Source organism: Chiloscyllium plagiosum, chromosome 3, assembly GCF_004010195.1.
Source record: "Chiloscyllium plagiosum isolate BGI_BamShark_2017 chromosome 3, ASM401019v2, whole genome shotgun sequence".
In the NCBI taxonomy this organism is placed as follows: domain Eukaryota; kingdom Metazoa; phylum Chordata; class Chondrichthyes; order Orectolobiformes; family Hemiscylliidae; genus Chiloscyllium; species Chiloscyllium plagiosum.
This window is the reverse complement of record NC_057712.1, coordinates 66,647,287-66,668,886: the sequence shown is the minus strand read 5'-3', so window position 1 is coordinate 66,668,886 and position 21,600 is coordinate 66,647,287. Positions and strand designations below refer to the sequence as shown.

General features: G+C 39.6%; 1 protein-coding gene across 10 annotated transcripts in view; it reads right to left on the bottom strand.

The window, feature by feature from the left end:
- ptprk (protein tyrosine phosphatase receptor type K) overlaps window positions 1-21,600 on the bottom strand; it is a 588,682-nt gene that overhangs the window by 100,007 nt on the left and 467,075 nt on the right. For all 10 annotated transcript variants that reach the window (XM_043683654.1, XM_043683667.1, XM_043683662.1 and 7 more), the window contains exon 14: window positions 6,704-6,842. In XM_043683654.1, coding sequence (XP_043539589.1) covers window positions 6,704-6,842 — 139 coding nt within the window. The remainder of the gene's footprint in view (window positions 1-6,703; window positions 6,843-21,600) is intronic.

Below are 21,600 nucleotides of genomic sequence, written 5' to 3'. Positions count from 1 at the left end.
TGTCTACTCCAGTTCTTTAAATTAGCTATTTCCTTATGGTTTCTGGACTTTTCCTTTAACTCTGCATATTATTCCTTTGCAGACAGTTACCTAATACCCTTTTAAATGCCTCAACTGAACCTATCTCCATCACACTCATAGGTACTCAATACAGGAGCTGGAGCTGGATGAACTTTGATCATTCGGGAGGTGGAGGGGGTTATTGAGAGATGTTACAGGGAGGTAGTCACACTTCAGGTAAAAGAAGGTAGATGGGTTACCGTTAGGGGATGGAAAGAGAAAAGGCAGGCAGTGCAGGGATCCCCTGTGGCCGTTCCCCTCAACAACAAGTATATATCATTTTGGATACTGTTGGCGGGGGCGGGGTGGGGGAGAGAGGAGGAGATGACTTACCAGGTGTAAGCAATGGAGCATAGGTCTCTGGCACAGAGTCTGTCCCTGTTGCTCAGAAGGGAAGGGGGAAGAGGAGCAGAGCATTCATCACTGGGGACTCCAAAGTTAGGGGGACAGAGAGAATGTGGGAATGAGAGAGAACTCACGGTTGGTGTGTTGCCTCCCAGGTGCCAGGGTTCGTGATGTCTTGGATTGTGTTTTCAGGATCCTTGCGGGGAAGGGGGAGCGACCCCAAGTCATGCTCCACATAGGGACCAATAACATAGGTAGGAAGAGGGATGGGAACTTAAAGCAGAAATTCAGGGAACTAGGGCGGAAGCTAAGAGCTAGGGCAAATAGTTGTTATCTCTGGTTTGTTACCCATGCCAGGTGCCAGCAAGGTGAGGAATAGAGAGAGAGAGAGGGAGAGGAGCTGAACATGTGGCTACAGGGATGATGCAGGAAGGAGGAATTTTGGATTCTTCGATAATTGTGGGTATTTCTGGGTTGGTGGGATCTCTACAAACAGGATAGTCTTCACCTGAGCCAGAGGGGCACAAATATCTTTGGGGGGGAATTTGCTAATGCTCTTTGAATGGGTTTAAAACTAGTTCAGCAGGAAGATGGGAATCTAAATTGTAGCTCAAGTATAGAGGAGGTTGAGAGTAGGGAGCTCCGAAATAAGGTTTCAGGGTTGCAAGAGGGCACCAGCAAGCAAGAAGTTGGTGTGAAACGTGTATATTTCAACGCCAGGAGCATCCGGAATACAGTAGGTGAACTTGCAGCATGGGTCGTTACCTCAGGACTTCAATGTTGTGGCCATTTCAGAGACATGAGCAAAGCAGGGACAGGAATGGTTGTTGCAAGTTCCAGGATTTAGATGTTTCAGTAAGAACAGAGAAGATGGTAAAACAGGGGGAGGTGTGGCATTGTTAGTCAAGGATACATTATGGCTGCATAAAGGACATTTGAGGACTCGTCAACTGAGGTTGTATGGGCTGAGATTAGAAACAGGAAAGGAGAGGTCACCCTGTTGGGAGTTTTTTACTGGCCTTCGAATAGTTCCAGAGATGTAGAGGAAAGGATAGCAAAGATAATTCTGGGTAGGAGCAAGAGTGACAGGGTAGTTGTTATGCGGGACTTTAACTTTCCAAATATTGCCTGGAAATACAATAGTTCAAGTACTTTAGATGGGTCCATTTTCGTCCATTGTGTGCAGGAGGGTTTTCTGACACAGCATGTAGACAAGCCAACAAGGGGAGAGGTCACATTAGGGTGATGACCCCGGCCAAGTGTTAGGTTTGGAGGTAGGTGCGCACTTTGGTGAGAGTGACCATAATTCAGTTATGTTTACTTTAGTGATGGAAAGGGATAGGTATACACCGGAGGGCAAGAACTACAGCTAGGGGAAAGGCAATTACGATGCGATTAGACAAGATTTAGGATGCATAAGATGGGGAAGGAAACTGCAGGAAATGGGCACAATAGAAATGCGGAGTTTATACAAGGAACTGCTACTGTGTGTATGTAATAAGTATGTGCCTGTCAGACAGGGAGGAAGTTTTCAAGTGGTTTACTAAAGAAGTTGAATCACTTGTCAAGAGGAAGGCGGCGGCTTATGTTAGGATGAGAAGTGAAGGCTCATTTAGGGTGTTTGCGAGTTACAAGAGGAAATGAGCACAATAGAAATGCGGAGTTTATACAAGGAACTGCTACTGTGTGTATGTAATAAGTATGTGCCTGTCAGACAGGGAGGAAGTTTTCAAGCGCAGGAACCGTGGTTTACTAAAGAAGTTGAATCACTTGTCAAGAGGAAGGCGGCGGCTTATGTTAGGATGAGAAGTGAAGGCTCATTTAGGGCGATTGAGAGATACAAGTTAGCCAGGGAAGACCTAAAGAGAGAGCTAAGACGAGCAAGGAGGGGACATGAGAAGTTGTTTGCGGATAAGCTCAAGGAAAACCCTAAAGCTTTCGATAGGTAGATAAGGGATAAAAGAATGACGAGAGTAAGATTAGGGCCATTCAAGGACAGTAGTGGGAAGTTGTGTGTGGAATCAGAGGAGATAGGGAAAGTGTTAAGTGAATATTTTTCGTCAGTATTCACACTGGACAAAGACAATGTTGTCAAAGAGAATACTGAAAAAACAGGCTACGAGACTAGATAGGATTGAGGATTAGTGGTGCCGGAATCTGGTTTCCAGCATCTGCAGTCATTGTTTTTACCACCTAGATAGGATTGAGGTTCACAAGGAGGTGGTGTTAGAAATTCTGGAAAGTGTGAAAATAGATAAATCCCGTGGACCGGATGGAATTTTTCTTCGGATTCTCTGGAAAGCCAGGGAGGAGATTGCTTCGCCTTTGGCTTTGAGCTTTATCTAGCCATTGTCTACAGGAACAGTACCAGAATACTGGAGGATAGCAAATGTCGTCCCCTTGTACAAGGGGCGTAGAGACAATCCTGGTAATTATAGACCAGTGAGCCTTACTTCGGTTGTGGGTAAAGCGTTGGAAAATGTTATAAGAGATAGGATTTATAATCACCTCGATAGGAGTAAGTTGATTAGGGATAGTCAACAGGATTTTGACAAGAGTAGGACATACCTCACAAACCTTATTGAGTTCTTTGAGAAGGTGACCAAACAGGTGGATGAGGGTAAAGCGATTGATGTGGTATACAGAGGAACCTCGATTATCCGAATATCAATTATCAGAATATCAGATTATCCAAGGGAGATCTTGAGGTCCTGATAGAAACATTATATCAAAGACGTGTTTCCAACACTGATTGCGTCTTTGTTTACAATGATTAAAAGTGAACTTGGCTTACAGAAATGCTGCCGACAACAGTTCTGGACTGATGGGAGCCCAGGCACCATTTCCAAATGACTGACCTCCTGCCCCCTCTCTCTCTCCCCACACACTTTGCCTGGAGTTCCACACAGGGGTGTACCCTAAACCCCTTTACCCAGATAATCTCTCTAACATTGTTCTGTACAGGGCAAAGGTGGAACTTGTCAAAACGTTGCAGTAAAAAGTTGTGTGTGCGCGCGCGTGTGGCTGTGTGTGTGTCGGGTGCTCGCTATTTGTAAACTCACCTCCCCCCACAAAAGGCAGTCGCAGTCTGGTGTCCAGTCTGGCCGCCCTGGAGAGGGGAGCACGGACGGGCGGGGGCGGATGGGGGGGCTGACGGTGATGGCGGTGTTACACAGGGTTGGACGAGTTTGGGATCAGGAGAAGGGGCGGGGGCAGGGGCTCATGCATGGTGTGCTGCTGCTTAGTCTCCTGAACGGGGAGCAGACTAAACAGAAAACTCTGAGCCCCAGAGGAAAGGCATTGAATCAATTAATCAAATAACAATTATCTGAACGAGACAGTGTCTGCCTATCTCGTTCCGATAATCGAAGTTCCTCTGTATATGGATTTCAGTAAGGTGTTTGATAAGGTTCCTCATGGTAGGCAGCACAAAATATACTGGCATGGGATTGAGGTTGATTTAGCGGTTTGGATCAGAAATTGGCTAGTTGACAGAAGACAAGGTGGTGGTTGATGGGAAATGTTCATCCTGGAGTTCAGTTACTAGTGGTGTACCGCAAGGATCTGTTTTGGGTCCACTGCCGTTTGTCATTTTTATAAATGACCTGGAGGAAGGTGTAGAAGGATGGGTTAGCAAATTTGTGCATGACACTAAGTTCGGTGGAGTTGTGGACAGTGCCGAAGGATGTTGTAGGTTACAGAGGGACATAGATACGCTGCAGAGCCGGGCTGAGAGGTCGCAAATGGAGTTGAATGTAGAAAAGTGTGATGTGATTCACTTTGGAAAGAGTAACAGGAATACAGAGCACTGGGATAATGGTAGGATTTTTGGTAGTGTAGATGTGTAGAGAGATCTTGGTGTCCATGTACACAGATCCCTCAAAGTTGCCACCCAGGTTGATAGGGCTGCTAAGGCAGCATATGGCGTGTTAACTTTTATTAGTAGGGTGATTAAGTTTCGGAACCATGAGGTCATGCTGCAGCTGTACATAACTCTGGTGCTAGAGAGATCTTGGTGTCCATGTACACAGATCCCTCAAAGTTGCCACCCAGGTTGATAGGACTGCTAAGGCAGCATATGGCGTGTTAGCTTTTATTAGTAGGGTGATTAAGTTTCGGAACCATGAGGTCATGCTGCAGCTGTACATAACTCTGGTGCGCAATTGGAGTATTGCATGCAGTTCTGGTCACTGCATTATAGGAAGGATGTGGAAGGTTTGGAAAGGGTTCTGAGGAGATTTACTAGGATGTTGACTGGAATGGAGAGAAGGTCTTCTGAGAAAAGTTTCAGGGACTTGAGGCTGTTTTCATTGGAGAGAAAAAGATTGAAAGGTGACTTAATTGAGACATATAAAATAATCAGAGAGTTAGACTGGGTGGACAGTGAGAGCCTTTTCTCCTCAGATGGTGGCGGATAGCACGAGGGAACATATTGAGGGGTGATAGATGTTGCACAGATGTCAGAGGTAGTTTCTTTACTCAGAGTAGTAGGGGCGTGGAACGCACTACCTGTAACAGTAGGAGACTTGCCAACTTTAAGAGTATTTAAACGGTCACTGGATAGGCATATGGGTGAGAATGGAATAGTACAGGTTAGACGGACTACAGATTGGTTTTACAGGGCAGTGCAACTTCAAGGGCCAAAGGGCCTGTACTGTGCTGCAATGCTCTATGTTTTATTCCAGATTCTTACATTCTGCTGCAAGAAAATATTTCTCCCTTTGTCTTCATTGCTTCTTTTTCAATTACCTTAAATCTGTTCCCTTGTGTACTTGATCCTTTCATTCGTGAGAATAACTTTCCTTGGCCTGATTGCTCCAGACCCCATAAATGATTCCTCAAATGATTTTGCGTACCTCTGTCAAATCTCTTCTCAAGCTTTTCTTCTCCAAAGAAAACAATCTCAGATTCTTCAATCTATGTAATTTACGTTTCTCATCCCTGATTCATCCTCGTGCATCTTCACTGCACCTTCTCCAATGATGCCTTGACACTCATTATAAAGTGAGGTGCCCAGACCTAGAGGTGATACTGAAGTTGACACTGAACCGGTGTTGTTTACAACTTCAGCATAACCCCATTGCTCTTATACTCTATTAATGAAAAGCTATTAAGTGAAGCTTTATTACTTTATTTATGCTTGATATACTGCTGCATCTCATTTGCACCAACACTCTCAAATGACTTATGCATATATACACACAAATTCCTCTGCTTCAGAATGTGTTTTACTTTTGTAGTGTTACTCTACGTTTGATCTACCATTATGAATCACTGCATAGTTCTCTACTTTGAAATTCATCTGCCACTATTCCACCCACTTTGTCAACTTGACTTTGCCTATGTAACACACCTCAGAGTTCACTATGTCTTTAAGTGGCCTTCACCTTCCTCTGACTCTTCTCCTTTTCTACTACATAATATATCCACCATGCTTCCTTTCTAGTCCACTTGATAAAGCTTCCTCCTACATTCATGTCATTCAGTCACATCCCCATTTGTCAAGTCAAACCAGCAGCTCTATTATTTCTCCTTCTCTGCTTAAACTCAAAATATTTCATCGAGTCATTTAGTTTTCAGAAAAATCAGTCTTTTCCTCATGACATTTCTGCAGCTTACAAAGGCAAAAATGCTGGGTACCTCAATCATAAATTAAGGAAGGTCCATTGATGTTTCCTTTCAGATTTCACAGGAAAGTTTCAATTTCAACAACTAACTTCTGACTGTGGCCTTCTGCTGGGCGGTTTTACCAACCAGAGAGATTATTATAGATCCAGTTAGTGTCTCAGGTTAGAAAATTTCATAATTCTAGGCAGAGTTTCTCATCAGCAGTAATAATGTCAAAAAAATTACGGTGCGTGAAAACTTGAGTAATCATTGGGCTTTTTACATTTTAGATAAACCATGGCTGGTTAGAAAACAGGCACAAACGTTTGAGGTGAAACTCATTACAAAACTTGGGATCAAAAAATTTACCAGGTTCATGTCACTCGTAATTTAGATGTTAAGAACTGATCAAGTCTACTTCCTCTTGCAGTTTTGAAATGAGCATTGGTCACTCTTTCCTTAAATAAAATGTGCAAGCAGTATGCATTCTTGTTAGTTTTTTCTTGGTTATATGAAATATCATGGTATTACTATATAAAGTAATTAGATATTTTGTTAAAAGAGACAAACACTGTTACAAAGTGCAATTATAATCAAACTACCTAAAACTGCTTTAGAAATGCATGATGGATTCTGTGCAATAAGTCAATTAGTAGTTGCATTCATTCTAGAAATACAAACAGTACAGTACCTTTTCTTGACGATCATTACCACAACCAGGAGGAGGAGGATGAAAGCCAGAACTCCAGCACTGATTCCAGCGATTTTCACTACCCGATCAGTTTGCTTGACAGGATCAGGGACCACCTCAGGTTCTTCAGTTGTGGCTGCTGAATTAGTCAGAAGAAGTCTTTGTATGAAAGTATGTAATCATTTCTGACAGGAAAATAATCTTGAATGTCATGTTCCTAAAGTACACTTAAAATACGCAGGTAACAATTCATAAAATATTGCATCCCACATTATGAGATTATTAGATTTTGCCATGCTAAATTTTCAGCGATGCAAACTATACTTTCAACTTATGGAAGTTTGTATTAATTTTAACATTAAAGAACAAGGATGATGAATTTAAAAATAGACATATTAATACAATTAACATAAATGGAATTAAAATTTTTAGTACACCTATTTTGAAAGTAACACAATTCGGTCAATTTAAATTTGAGAAGTTTTCAGAGTTATGCATTATATCAGTACAGTTTTACATACTGAGATATCATTCTTATTCAAGTCTCAAAAACCAATGAAAATAGTTGAGATACTCATTTATCAGATTTTATTTTAAAAAAGGTAGCCAAAAAGATAAATAACAATTTCAAGTACTACTGTTTAGCAACATTAAGTTTTCATAAGCTGGTGATATTACAGATTCAGGCACTGGTCAAAAAATATTTCCACAGCAAAATCTATATGCAAATTCTAAATTACACTTTAATCAGTTTTTAAAAAAATAAAATTTAAAGCAACCCTGCCACTGCATTATCATTTCAAACTGTAAGCAGTGAAAGATATTCATGCAAAGAAACTTTAATTGAAGTCTGGAGAGGTAAATGATAGATTAAATGTATTCTTAATAAGCAAGAAAAAATTAAAATATTAAAACGGTACATCACCACTCATAAAAAAAATTACATAAGATTGGTTTGGATGCTGGATCTCAGAAGTGTAAGATATTTAGGATGAATTTGCAGGACAACTTATTCAGTAATATGGTACACAAATTATTTTTGTCATAATCTATACTGCCATGAACATCCCATTCATTTTGCTCAATACTGATCAATTGTTACACAACCAGAAATAAGGAAACTAAGCACTTATCACAAAATAAAATGGACTACCCAAGTAGCTAACTTTTCTGCCTGTGAGATGTTCAGCAAGTAAGTGCACTTTCAATGATTTCTACTTTTGTTAGTATAATTTGCTTCTCTAATACCGAGTAATTAAATACACTAACTCTACCGTAGAAATTTGGGCAAAGCCTTCCTAATTTGCTCTGTGACCTTGATCTTGTACCAAGATGTATTGAGCAAAACCAAGCACAGATTTTAGAAGCATTTATTAAAAAGAATCCTAAGCACATTCAAACCAATTTTATAACATTGATGATCCACCTGAACCATTATAAAATAACAGCATTTGATTCAAACGTGCATTTTTCTTTACACTCTTTATCACCTTTGTTGATACTTAATGAATGGCATCTAAGTCTATGACTCAGACACTTCAGCATAGTACACAGTAAAACAAAGGGCTGATTTTTGCAGAGATTGTTGAGATGTCAAAGTGACTATCATGCGACTTAGTTGTTATTTGTTGGATTTTAAAATGGTTAAAAAATTCCTATCACTTCCCAGTAGGTCTGTGCTGGGATATTAGTGAAAAGGTGCCATTATTTCCCTAGCATTCCTTATGCCTGAAATGTTGATTCTCCTGCTCCTTGGATGCTGCCTCACGTGCTGTGCTTTTCTTTTGACCCTGAATCTCCAGCAGTTGCAGTCCTCACTTTCTCCTGCCTCTGTAAATTAAGGATGATGGGTGGGCCAGTGAAGTAAGGAGTCCAATCAAAGGGTCTACTGTGACAACTGGCTTGTTGCCCCACCAGGGCAGATGGACTGTGCTAAGGCAAGGACGCAGTCCTCAAGGGCATACCAGAATGGAGTTGTTCTCTGTTGAATTTTAAAATGGTAAAGAAAAATCCTATCGCTTCCCAGTAAGACAGTGCTGGGATGTTAGTGAAAAGGTGCCATTGTTTCCCCAGCATGCCACTAGGAGTCCATCTCCTTTTCAATTCCAAGCTCAGTCTCTGTTGGAAAGATCTTCTTTGCAATGACATCTCTTGCCCAATATGCAAGATCACTGGGAATCATGAATGAGACTAGTCAACAAGCTAGTGCATCCTTTGCTGAGTCTCACCTCTGTGGTGCCATCCAACTTCAGCCCAAAAGGTAGAGAGAGTTAGGAAGTCAACATGTTTCACTGTGCATAAAAAGTCTCGAATTGAAAATCACGTTTAATCAATAAATAAATTTTTCTTGGCCACTAAAACAGGCACAGATTCAATTACAACAATTACGTCTACACTTTCAAAGGGTGACGAGTGAATGGCAAAATATTGCTGAAACGTAACCTCTCTCACCTTGCAAATGCTGTTACTAACTTTGCAAAAAGATGCTTGAATCCATTCTTTAAAAAAAAAGTGATTGATTTTAATGCAGATACTGTTTTTCTCCATAGTTCAAGCCTAATCCATTCTGCGTTGAACTTTCAAATGTAGAATCTCAAATACAAATGCAAAAAACTTTACAAAGTGTAACGATCATAAATTCCTCTCTGCAAAGCAACTGTGAAACAAGAGACTTAGTGGCATACTGAAGGTCTGTATGCTAAATTTATAAGAACAATATTGGTTTCTGAAATTAATTTGTTTCTTTGCTCATCTAAAGACACAAATTTTGTCTATAATTCTAATACTACTCCATAAGAGATGAACCATCAATCCTCTACGCAAGTCTATTTTTGTTTTTAGAAGTAAATATGATTAGGGCAGGTAGGTGGTCCTGCTCTGTACATGTTTATTCATAACTTGTCTGCCCAATAACTGAAAAAAGGAAAAAAAACTTCCATTTGTTTTACAGTTACTTTTGTTCTAATTTTACTCTTGTTAAACAAGTACCATTTAAAATACAAATTTAATGGAACTGGTAAAAAAAAAGGGAAATATGAAAATTGAAAACTCTCTAAAAAAAGTGACCAGCAATTCAGGTGCATTTTATTTTAAAATTCCCAACATAGTTGACATGGTTATGGATACATTGCAGAGATGTGTAGCCATGAACGGAAGAACTTGCATGTTCTTTGATGACACTGCTACTTGTTCTAGGAATTTCGGAGCGTCGCTCCGAAAGCTAGTGTGCTTCCAATTAAACCTGTTGGACTATAACCTGGTGTTGTGTGATTTTTAACTTTGTCCACCCCAGTCCAACACCGGCATCTCCAAATCATGTTCTAGGAATGTGTGTGGTCATTATGCTGTGCAAACAAATGCTCTTTGTTCAGTGGCAAGTGTTGTGCAAGTTTATTCTATCAATCAGATAATTTCACTAAATTACAAAAGTTGTATGGTTAAATCCAAAATGCAAAGGAAAAACGACTTAATAAATAAATTTCTCATTAATCTTTGAAGTGCAAATCCTATTAACAAGTTAGTCATAATCAGTCCTGTAGGGGGTAGCAAAGCCTCTCCACTTATTATTGCTATTCCACTTCACCCATGTCTAGGAGTACTGTAAATTATGTGGAGTAACCCATTATCACAGATGTGTAACTTTAAGACAGACTTCTAAAATTACATTTCAAGTGTGTCAATTTGACAAAACAGGTTAGTGTTTGGTTCTCAATATATTAACTTTTAAAACATTAGCGAACTGACCATAACTTATATGAAAGCCAAACTTGACGATGATGTTGCAACCAGCTGAAAAATCAAAATTAAATAGTCGATAAAAATTGATGAAAGGTCAACAGCCCGAAATATTAGCCTAGTTCTTCTCTCTCCGCAGTTATTATCTGATTTTCTAAGTGGTTCCAGCATTCTCAGCTTTTAAGTCCGAATTACAGAAATGGCAACTTATCCTCGTTGTTAAATCTTATATTGAATGTAAGAATTTTATTATATCTGGTTCAGAATTATGAAAACAAAGACCAATTTTAACCGCTGCACATGTCTAGTAATGCACAATACCCTACTGTTCTGCACAATACCCTACTGAACTCTATCTCAACAATCTTCTGAATTCGACAAAACAATCCAGTTCAGAGAGATAGTGGTCATAATAGTCCATCACTGCATCAGAATTTATATTTAAGATATCCCCTAAATCATTACTTAATTTGAGGAACATTATTAAATCTATGTGAAAGAAAATTCTGAGGTGCTGATAAATTAAATGGAAAATTGTCCTACTTTGTCTTTTCAGTGCTAAACAGAAACAAGTTTCTGCTTACTGGGAAAAAGAGATAATTTGCTTTGTCATGATCCTTAGAAGCATTTGCCGCCAGGTTATAATATCAAAATGACCGAAATTTGATAAACCCAATAAATTTCATCTGCTAGTTTTCTCTGTCAATTCAAACAGAAGGAAACTGAACAAATTCCTCTTTTGTTTGATCATGAATAAAAATGAATTTAGTTGACTAAAATAGATCACTGTTGATATTTAGTTCCCAAATGCATATTACCCAGCAGTACAACATTGTCTCTTGACAGAAACGTATTAACTATCTTGCTGAAGCTGTAAATGGCTTTTCACAGCAAGTGCCACACACAAAATTCTATTTTGCAACCAGAACCATATCAATTATACTAGATACTGGAAGGGAACTTTGTGTCAAAAATTTGATGAAACCCAGTGATTTCCTTTTAAAACAATGATCCATCAAAATTTACAGATTGGTTAAGATTCTAATGTGAGTATTCTAATATGAGCATCCAAATCAATCACAATGCCAGACACTAGTATGAGTGCTTTGTGGAATAAATATTATTTATTAACTTAAAAATTGTGAACTTTTACCACAAAGATATAATAGTGACATTTGGTCATGGGCTGATGCCATTCCCAAATAACTAAACAGACAGCTTTTATTGGAATTGAGTCTTGACCATACACACTACAATGTTATTGCTGAGAGTCATATATTATCATGCTAATCAATTTTTAAACGTGAGTTCATTCGTAAACATGTACAGGTTATATTTTTCCTGGATATTAGGATAAACCTACATAAGTTTGGATAAATGTCATTTAAGTTTTTTCGAGGTTTTTATGAGACAAACTCATTACTGCCAACTCTTGTGTATTTATTGTGAGATGTGATATGCAAAGAAAGTTTTGCCCCACTTACAACAGGACTTGCAAAACTCACTAATTTTTCTAATAAACGGCCTGGTGTAATGTCAATCCTCATCATACCTCCTGGAGTTATCTGCTGCTAGAATATGTGGAGGCAAATGTCTCAGAAATTAGTAATTGTAATAACAGGACAGGTATATTTTTACCCTTGGAAAATAATGGAGAATATAAGGTTTCCGACAGTGAAACTTGACAGTAGGTTGGCAAGAGGATTGATTCACAAGTGCAGCCATTCTTAAAACACTGGGACCCCCACAGAGATCTTTTGAGATCAAGATACAGGAGTTGCAGGTGAGAGACAGCTTCATGTGTTACACAGACAAGACTCATCAAATGAGCATTCATATTCCACTAATGCTGCCCCCAGCTCTGCCCAATGCACTGTTCAGCTGGCTCTTGCTCTGTATCCACCAAGAGCTCTCCTTTAGTCTGCAGAGACATCTACCATGAAGTGTCTCGGCATCAACACTGCCTGAGGACTGATTGAGCTGTGTTCAGAGAAAAGTGATCATTTTTTGTTAAACCTGTATAGTTACCTAGATACAAAGTGCTTCTAAAAATTGGTGACCGTGTTTGAAAAAGAAAATAATTTGAGATTTTCATATCAAATGTCTTGACTGTTAAATCTTTGCCCCTTGATTTCAGTGAGGTTGGTCTGTCTGAAAACTACCGCCATGTACCATTTACCTCCTTCCAAGTCATTTTTGAATTTTTGTTACCATTTTCTCATCTTAATGGATTCTTAAAGACTTCTGCAAAGCAAAATCAAGTTACATTTCAAAATCATCAAATATTCTCTTTATACAAGGCAAGTGTGTCAGCTTCAAGCAGTTTTATTCATTAGAAAGTTTAATCAGTTGCGGGGATAATATTCAAAGAAGCAAGGGCACAGTAACCCCTGCTTAGGATGGAACAGGATATTTGTCAGTCTCCTATTTCAACTCCTTTCTTGTGCATTAAAAGAGAAAATAAGACCAGCAGAACAAAAGACATAGGAGCCATGTGGCTTATTGAATCTGCCCTGCCCTTCAAAATGATCATGGCTGATTTGATAACCCTCAACTCCACTGTGCCTTTTCTCCTCTTATTGTCCCCGTATTGATTAAAAACGTTTGTATCAGCTTTGAATATTCGTCAAAACTCTTTCTCAACAGTTCTCTATGGTAAAGAATTCCACAAAATCACTACCCTCAGAGAAGGAATAGGCTCTCCCATGTGGGGAAACCACCTCTCCACACCTATTCCGTTAAAATTCTGAAGGACCTAATGAAGTTGCCTCTCACTGTAATGATTCCAAAGATTACAGGCAAACCACTTAATCACTGCCAAGAAGATTCCTCCATACCCTAGATAAACTCAGTGAAATATCTCTGAACTGCCTCCAATGCCAGAATATCTTTCCTTAGATTAGGAGATCAAAAACATGAGGTTATGCACTTAAAACAGAAAACAGGTGAATATTATTTAAATGGAGAAAATTTGTAGATCACTGAAGCAAAGAGGAAAGGAAAGTGGTCCAAGTTTTCTAGGTGTGGTCAAAGCAAGGCTTCCTTATTTTTATAGTCTGTTCCCTGTTGAATAAAGGTAAACATTCCATTTGGTGTCATCATTATCTCCGTTTGAGAATCCCCAAATCCCTCTCTGCCTCAGTGATGTGGAGTCTTTTTCTATTTAAATAATATTCATCACTATTCTTCCTGCTGAAATACATTACCTCGTGTTTTCCCACATTACATTGCATGTGCAAGTTTTTGCCCATTCACTTAATCTGTCTCTAACACTGTGTTAACTTCACTAATTGCCTTCGCACCTACTTTTGTGTCATTACCGAATTTGATGATAGTCCATTCACTTCCCTTCTCCAGCTATTAATATGCATTGTAAATTGTGATCCCAGGACTGATCCCTGTGGTACTTCACTAGCTCCAGGTTGCCATCCTGAAAATGCTCTCTTTATCCCAACTCTTTCATTTCTATTAGTTAATCAACCGTCAATCCATGCGAGCATTCAACTCGCAACACCATGGGCTTTTATCTTATTTAGTAGCTTCATGTACCTTATTAAAGGCCTTTGGGAAAACCAAATATATTACTGGTTTCCATTTTTAGGTCATTCTGCTATCAGGCACGTTTGATTAATGTGAATTCACGATAATGCAATTGACAAATTGGGGATACTATTTCTAAAGCACAAAGTTTTAAAGCGTGTATAGGTTACAATACAATTCCAGCCCCATTAGTTTAAATGGTGCTGCTATTACACGATTTTCTTATAACACAGGATTGCACAAGAATGGAACTACTGCATTATAGAACTGACTGAATTTATTACGTGCATTATCTCCTCAAAGAATTCTCATTTATCACACGTAACTCCGCTCAATTAGATTATGTATTTCTAAATACACTGCCATTTTCCGAATGTTGAGCTAACTGGCTTATATTACACTTTTTTAAACTTCATCCCTTTTTGAATAAAGTGGATACACTGGCAGTTTTCCAATCCTCTGGGACTTTCCCAAATCTAAGGATTCTTAGAAGATTACACCCACTATTTCTGTCACTATTTCCTCTCGTATCCGAAGGTGCAATCTCTCAAATCCAGAAGACCTATCAATCTTTAGTCTGATTGTTTCTCTTGTACTTTCTTCCTTGTGAAAGTCATTATATTTATTTCCTCCCTACCTTTTGTTCTTGATTTAGTATTGCTGGAAAGCTCTTCATGTCCTGCACCATGAATCTGATACAAAGTATTTATTAAACGATTCTGCTATTTTCTGGTTCCCTACTCTTATTTCCCCAGCCTCATTCGTTAAGCAACCTATGTTCACTTCAGCTTCTTTCCCTCTTTCTTCTAAAGTTTCAAGGAGTCTTTCTTTCTGTCTCGATATCACTTACAAATTTAGTCTCAAAGTTTATTTTCTCTGATTTTGTTATTTTTTGTTCATCTTTTATTGATTTTTAAAATCTTGCAAATGCTTTGGCTTACTTTGTAAACCACATTGCACGGCGTATGCTTTTTCTTTCAATTTGAGTTATCCTTAACTTCCCTCGTTAACCTCGGTTGGCTTATCCCCTTCCCAGAATCCTTCTTCCTCACAGGGATATATCTTTGCAATGTAATGACCTAGTTTCTTAGTGTCATTGCTCATCAAACATCTTTTCTACAAAACCCTTTTCTCAGCCTACTTTAGACAACTCAGTCCTCATTCCTTTGTATTTACCCTTATTTAAATGTAGCACAGTTATTTGTGACCAAATTACTCACTCTCAAGCTGAATGTGAAAATCTATCATGTTATCATTACTGTCACACATATACTCTTTCTACTCCATTTTACTCTGTTTTCTTGGGAGTTCTAGCATTGCTAATCTTACATTTTCCCCTCATGGAAATGTGCCACAGATATATCTAAACTATTCCCTCTTTAAAGAGGATCCATACTTCCATTATAGTTTTGCCTGTTCATCTTTGATACCAATTGAAATTAACCCTCATTCAACTTACTTAAACTCAAGGTTACACCTTATCCTTTTCTGTACATATCTGCAACCTTATGATGCTTTTGATTAGCATTCCTAAAATATGAACCAATGAGCTATGCAACCACCTCATTCTCCAGAAATTGATGCCTCCTTCCTCACTGGGTGAGAAACATTCGCCTGATCACTTTGGAAGCTTTTTACCCTGTCTGCTATATACACCATGATGATCCCAGTCTACATTAGGATACTTGAAATTTCCATTTAACCTATAGTTTTTGCACTTCACTGTAATTTTCCTATTCATCTTTCCCATTAGTTGATGGCCTGGGAAAAAATGTACTTGTGTACCGTATCTTAGTTGTCTCTTAACTCTACTCCAGAACTGTAATAATCTCTTCTGTCAGCACTATCCCTCCTCTCATTTCTTTTTGGTTTGTATCTTTTTCTTACACTATATTACAAATATAAATAGTGAAGTCAACATCTATTGCTCATCCTTATTTGTCCCTCAAGAAGGTTCTAACAAGCCATCTTTCTGAATTACTGCAGTTCACTGGAAGGAATGCAGAGGAGGTTCACTAGGTTGATTCCGGAGGGGGTTAGCTTATGAGGAGAGACTGAGTAGACTGGTTATGGTGAGGGGACAGGTAAGTGGAGCTGAGGCCACAAAGAAATCAGCCATGATCTTATTGAATGGCAGAGCAGGCCCGAAGTGCCAGATGGCCTAGTTCTTATGTTCTTATCTGGTGTAAGGTACACCCACAATGCTGTTCAAAAGGGAGCCCAGGATTTTGATGCAGTGACAGTAGAGGAATGGATTTAAATTTGAAGTCAGAGCTGGTTGTGGCCTGGAGATGATAGGTCATGATGTGATGTGCCCATCATGATGATACTATGGCTTTCAGATGTGCATTTTGTCCTTTTTTATAGGAGAGAGGTACTAAGCTGTCTGTTGTAAGCCAAAAAGGAAACAGCTTGTGAGACCTTGTTTTTTTTTAAATATTGGAACAACAGCAGAATGAAGAGATGGGGTCAAGCTCCCACAGAACCAGGATTTTAGTTTAACTTGCTGTAGCTGTTGGGGTTTGGAAGCTGCTATACATCGCTCCCTGTTAGTGTAAAACACTTGAGTTCCCTCTCTCAGACACGCAGAGCTTTCTCTTCATGTTCTTTTTTCCTGGACTGGACAAACGTTGCATGTGAGACAGTCAATTTTATTGAATTTGCCTCTGCCAAGGTGTGTTTATAGCATGTTACTATCTTGGAACAGCTAATCAGTGGTAGTTAATATATATGTTATCTTGTTAAGTATTTTGATAGAGTTACACTTAGGCTAATTTTTTTTAGATTCTCATTTTGCATTTTAACTATAGTGTGAGAATAAAGTGTGTTTTGCTTCAAGCGTACTAACTTGACCAAACAAATTGCATCCAGAACACAAAACCTTACCCTTGCCTTTAAAAATAAGAAAAAGTTAGGTTCTAGGTTTATCTTCCTAATATATTTTGAGGGGCTTTGGTTTGGTCCATAACACCATGTATCTGTTGCCCTTATTTTTTTACAAGTCTTAATCGTGCTGTTGGAGGAGATTTGGGAGCTGCTGCTAATGACTTTTTTTAGATGGCAAAAGCGAAAGCTGCCATAGTCCCTGAGGACCTCTCATGAGAGAGGTACGAGTGGTGGTGAGATTAATCAGAGGGTCACCACACCTTCTGCAAGGCATGAGGTGGAGAAGGCAACCTCATAATGACCTCTGCTGGTACAGAGTTAGACCCACACTACTGGTGTCACTCTGCATCACTAACCAGCTATCCAATCAATTCAGCTTATCGACTGTGGTTGGTGCTGCTCATCGGTGGGGCCAAGAATGTACATTGAAGGTAGTGGTGGGCTTGTCAATCTAGATGACACTTAACCCTGAATAGCGTTGGGCTTCTAGAAACCTACCGGATCTATCCAGATGCATGGAGATTACTCCATCACATTCCCGACTTGTGTTTTGTAGGTAATACCAAAAAACATAAGATGTAGAAATAGGCCGTTGAACCCATCAAGTCTGTTCTTCTCTTCAATAGAATCATGGCTCAACTGATAATCTTCAACTGCACTTTCCCACCCTCTCCTCATAACCCTCAACTCCCTTACTGATTTAAAAACCTGTATATCTCAGCCTTGGATATGCTTAATCATCCAGTCTCTAATACCTTCCTCAGTAAAAATTTCCACACATTCAAAGAATTTCTTTATCATCAGTCTGAAATGGGTGATCCCTTGTTCTGAAATTATGCCCTCTGGTCCTAGACACTATCACAAGGGAAATATTTTGCTGCATCTGCCTTGTTAAACCCCCTGAGAATCTTCCATGTTTCCATAAGTTACCTCCCATTCTTCTAAACTTCAAGGTTTACAAGGTTAACTCCAAGCTACATGAGCTCTCCCCAAAAGACATTCCCTCATACAGAGGATCCACCCAATGAACCTTTCTGGACTGCTTCCAATGTCAGTATGATGGACAAGCACTGAGGAGTCAGGAGAGAGACATTCACTGGAGAGCTCCCAGCCTTTGACCTGCTCGTGACCAATTTATTTATATGGCTGGTTGTATCGCTGGTCAATTTATAATACTTAGGATGTTGACAGTGGGGACATCAATGATGGAGTGGCCCTGAAAGTGAAGGGACAATAGTCGTTTTCTGTCGTGTTGGAGATCATCACTGTTTGGCATTTCGCTGATGCAAATATTATCTGCCACTATCACTGCAACTTGAATGTTGTCCATTCAAATACAGTATCTAAGGAATCATATAGGTTGGTGATAACGGGGCAATTGTCAGCAAACATTCCTGCTTCGGACATTATGGTGCAGGGAAGGTCACCAATGAGGCAGCTAAAGATGTTTTATGACTAGTACACTCCTCTGAGATACTCTCACAATAATGTTCTAGGACTAACATGATTAACCTCCACAATCACAACTACATTCCGCTCTGTATATACGATTCCATCCAGCTGAAAGGTTTTCTCCAATTACCACTGACTCCAATTTTGCCAGGATTCTTTGATCTCACATTTGGTCAAATGCTTCATTGGCGTCAAGAGTAGTCACCCTCACCTCACCTCCAGAGTTCAAATCTGGTGTCCAAGGGTTGTAATGAGATCAGAAGCTCAGTGGACTTGACAGAACCCAAACTGAGTTCCAATTCAGCAGATTATTCCTCTACAAGTGCCACTTGATTTTTTCCCATTACTTGGTTGAATGACCGAGAGCAGACTGATGAGGCAGTAATTGGCCAGGTTGGATTTGCCATGCTGTGTGTGTACAAGACATGGCTGAGCAGCCTTCCACATAGTTAGGCAGATGCCAGGGTTGTAACTGTAATGGAAGAGCTTTTCTAAGGGCATGTCCAGTCCTGAAACACATATCTTCAGTACTATAGATGGAATATTATCAACATCCCTATTCTTTGCAATATCCAGCCCATTCAGCAATTCTTGTTTTTATGTGGAATGAATCAAATTGGTTGTGATTTACAGTACACTGGCATCAATATTAGGGAAAGTGGGAGCTGTACAATTGGGGTGGCTTGCACCTGAAGGTTTGCTTGGCTAGTGTTCTAGCAAATTGTGTGACTAAGTGAGTAGACAGGGCTAAAACTAAAAAAGGCTGGTCAGGAGCAAGATTAAGTCCATGTCAAGGCATGAGAGCAAAACGTTAGCATGGGAAATGAAGATCGGAGATTGGCAGCAAGCGCCAGAGAGAAGAAATTAAAAGATACAGCAACAGTCAAGATTAGTTGTTACTAGGCTAATAAGATGACAAGACTAAAGGCTCAGCATCTGAATGTGCATAGTATTCACAAAGCAAATAAACTGATAACACACAGAAATAAATAAAAATGATTGTTGACTGTGTCAGAGACATGGCTGTATGGAAACAAAAATTAGGTTCTGATCACAGAGGGGTCTATGACAATCAAAAAAAAAGAGGACGCTAGATAAGAAAGAAATGGCAGATGACATGTACAACCATTTTGTTTCTGTCTTCACTGCTCAAGATTCCTTCACTGCTGTAGAGCAGGTAGAAGGAAGAGAGGAACTTGTTTAAAAAAAAACAATCATTTGGGAATGAGAAAACTAGAGGAGGTATGGAATGACAAGCTTCAGGTCCTGATAGGCCTCACCTAAGGGCCTAATGGGAGGTGACTAATTAGGTAACAGATATGTTGGTATTAATTTTCCAAAATGTGCTGTACTCTGGAAAGGTTGCATCAGGCCAGAAACTAGCTAATGGCATTGCTTGATTCAAGAAGAATGGAGGCAGAAAACAGAACTATAGGCCAATTAGCTTGCCATCTGCTGTGGGGTAAGCGTTGATCATTATGGAGGCGAAAGCTCAAGATAAATTGGAACATCAAGCATGGTTTAGTGAAAGGAAAGTCAAGTTTTACCAATTTATTGAAGCACTTTGAAGGAGTAATATGCCCTGTGGTTAAAGGTGAACATATAGATGTCCAGAAGGCATTTGACAAAGTGCCACATAAATGGATATTGCACAAAGTAAGAGCTCAAGATTTATAGCATGGATAGAACATTGTCTGGGTAGTAGAAAACAGAGGATATGATGAGTGGTGCCTGCAGAGATGTTTGTTGGGGCTTTAACTTTGTAAAATATATATGAATGACTTAGTTGTAGGAGCCAAGACACAATAGCTAAATTTGCTGATAGCACAAAAATAATTGGAAGACATGTTGCGATGAGGGCATAAAGGGTTGCAGGTATTGATAGATCGAGTGTGTGGGCAAAAATCTGGGAGATGGAGTATTATGTGGGAAAATTTAAATTTGTACACTTCTACAAGAAGAATAAAAACAGCAGAGTACTTAAATGGAGATGACTGCAGAGTTCCAAAATGCAAAGGGATCTAGGTGTCCTACTGCACGAGTCACAAAGAATTAGTATAATAATGTAGCTAGTGATTATCCTTTATTACAAGAGTAATTGAACCTAGAAGTATGTATGTTAACTTTCAGTTACTGTATACAGGACACGGTTGAGATCACATCTCGAAAAGAGCCTGCAGCTTTGATCTCCTTATTTGTCAAAGGCGATGCAGAGAAGATTTACTAGACTGTAACCTGAAATTGTTTCCACTCTAGTTTAAAACAGTGAGGGAGGACATGATTGATGTGTATAAGATCCTAGATGGTCTTGAAAAGATGGATGCAGAAAGGATATTTCCTCTTGTGGGCGAGTCAAAAACTAGGGGGTATTGTTTTAAAATTAAGGCATAATTGTTTTAGGCCAGTGATTAAGAGAATTTTATTTCTCTCAGAGGGCTGTGCGACTTTGGAACTCTGCCTCAAAAGACAGTGGAGGCAAGTCATTAAATACTTTTAAGGCGCAGGTAGATTGATTCATTTGTCTAAAAGAAATCTAAGGTCATTGGAGATGGGAATATGGAGTTCAAAGCAGACAGGCCAGCTATCATCTTATCAAATAGCAGAGCAGGCTTGAGGTTCCAACTTCTCATCCTGACTCCTATGTGAGTTTGCATTTTCAATGGGCTAAAAAAACAGCCTGGGAATTCTTCTACCACCTCTCCAACATTACTCAAAGTGCAAAGACAATTGTCTAAAATTATACTAAATACATGATTGATGCCTATATATCCATTCGCATCCCCTCAATAATTCCTTGCCACGTTTGGAAATTCAGTCTGGTGATACAAGTGCAGGGTTCTTGTTTTGCTGTATGCATTCAATGGACAAGTGGTAGCCATGGGTGCTCGTATGGGGCCCAGCCATGCCTGTCTCTTTGTTGGCTACGTAGAACAGTCTATCTCCCGTAGTTACATGGCACCACTCCCCACCTCTTCCTCCGCTACATTAATGACTGCATTGGTGCCACCTCGTGCTCCCGCGAGGAGGTTGAGCAATTCATCAACTTCACCAACACATTCCACCCCGACCTTAAATTTACCTGGACCATCTCTGACACCTCCCTCCCATTCCTGGACCTCTCCATCTCCATTAATGACGACCGACTTGACACTGACTTTTTTTTTTTTACAAACCCACCGACTCCCACAGCTACCTGGACTATACCTCTTCCCACCCTACCTCCTGCAAAAATGCCATCCCATATTCCCAATTCCTTCACCTCCGCCGCATCTGGTCCCAGGGGG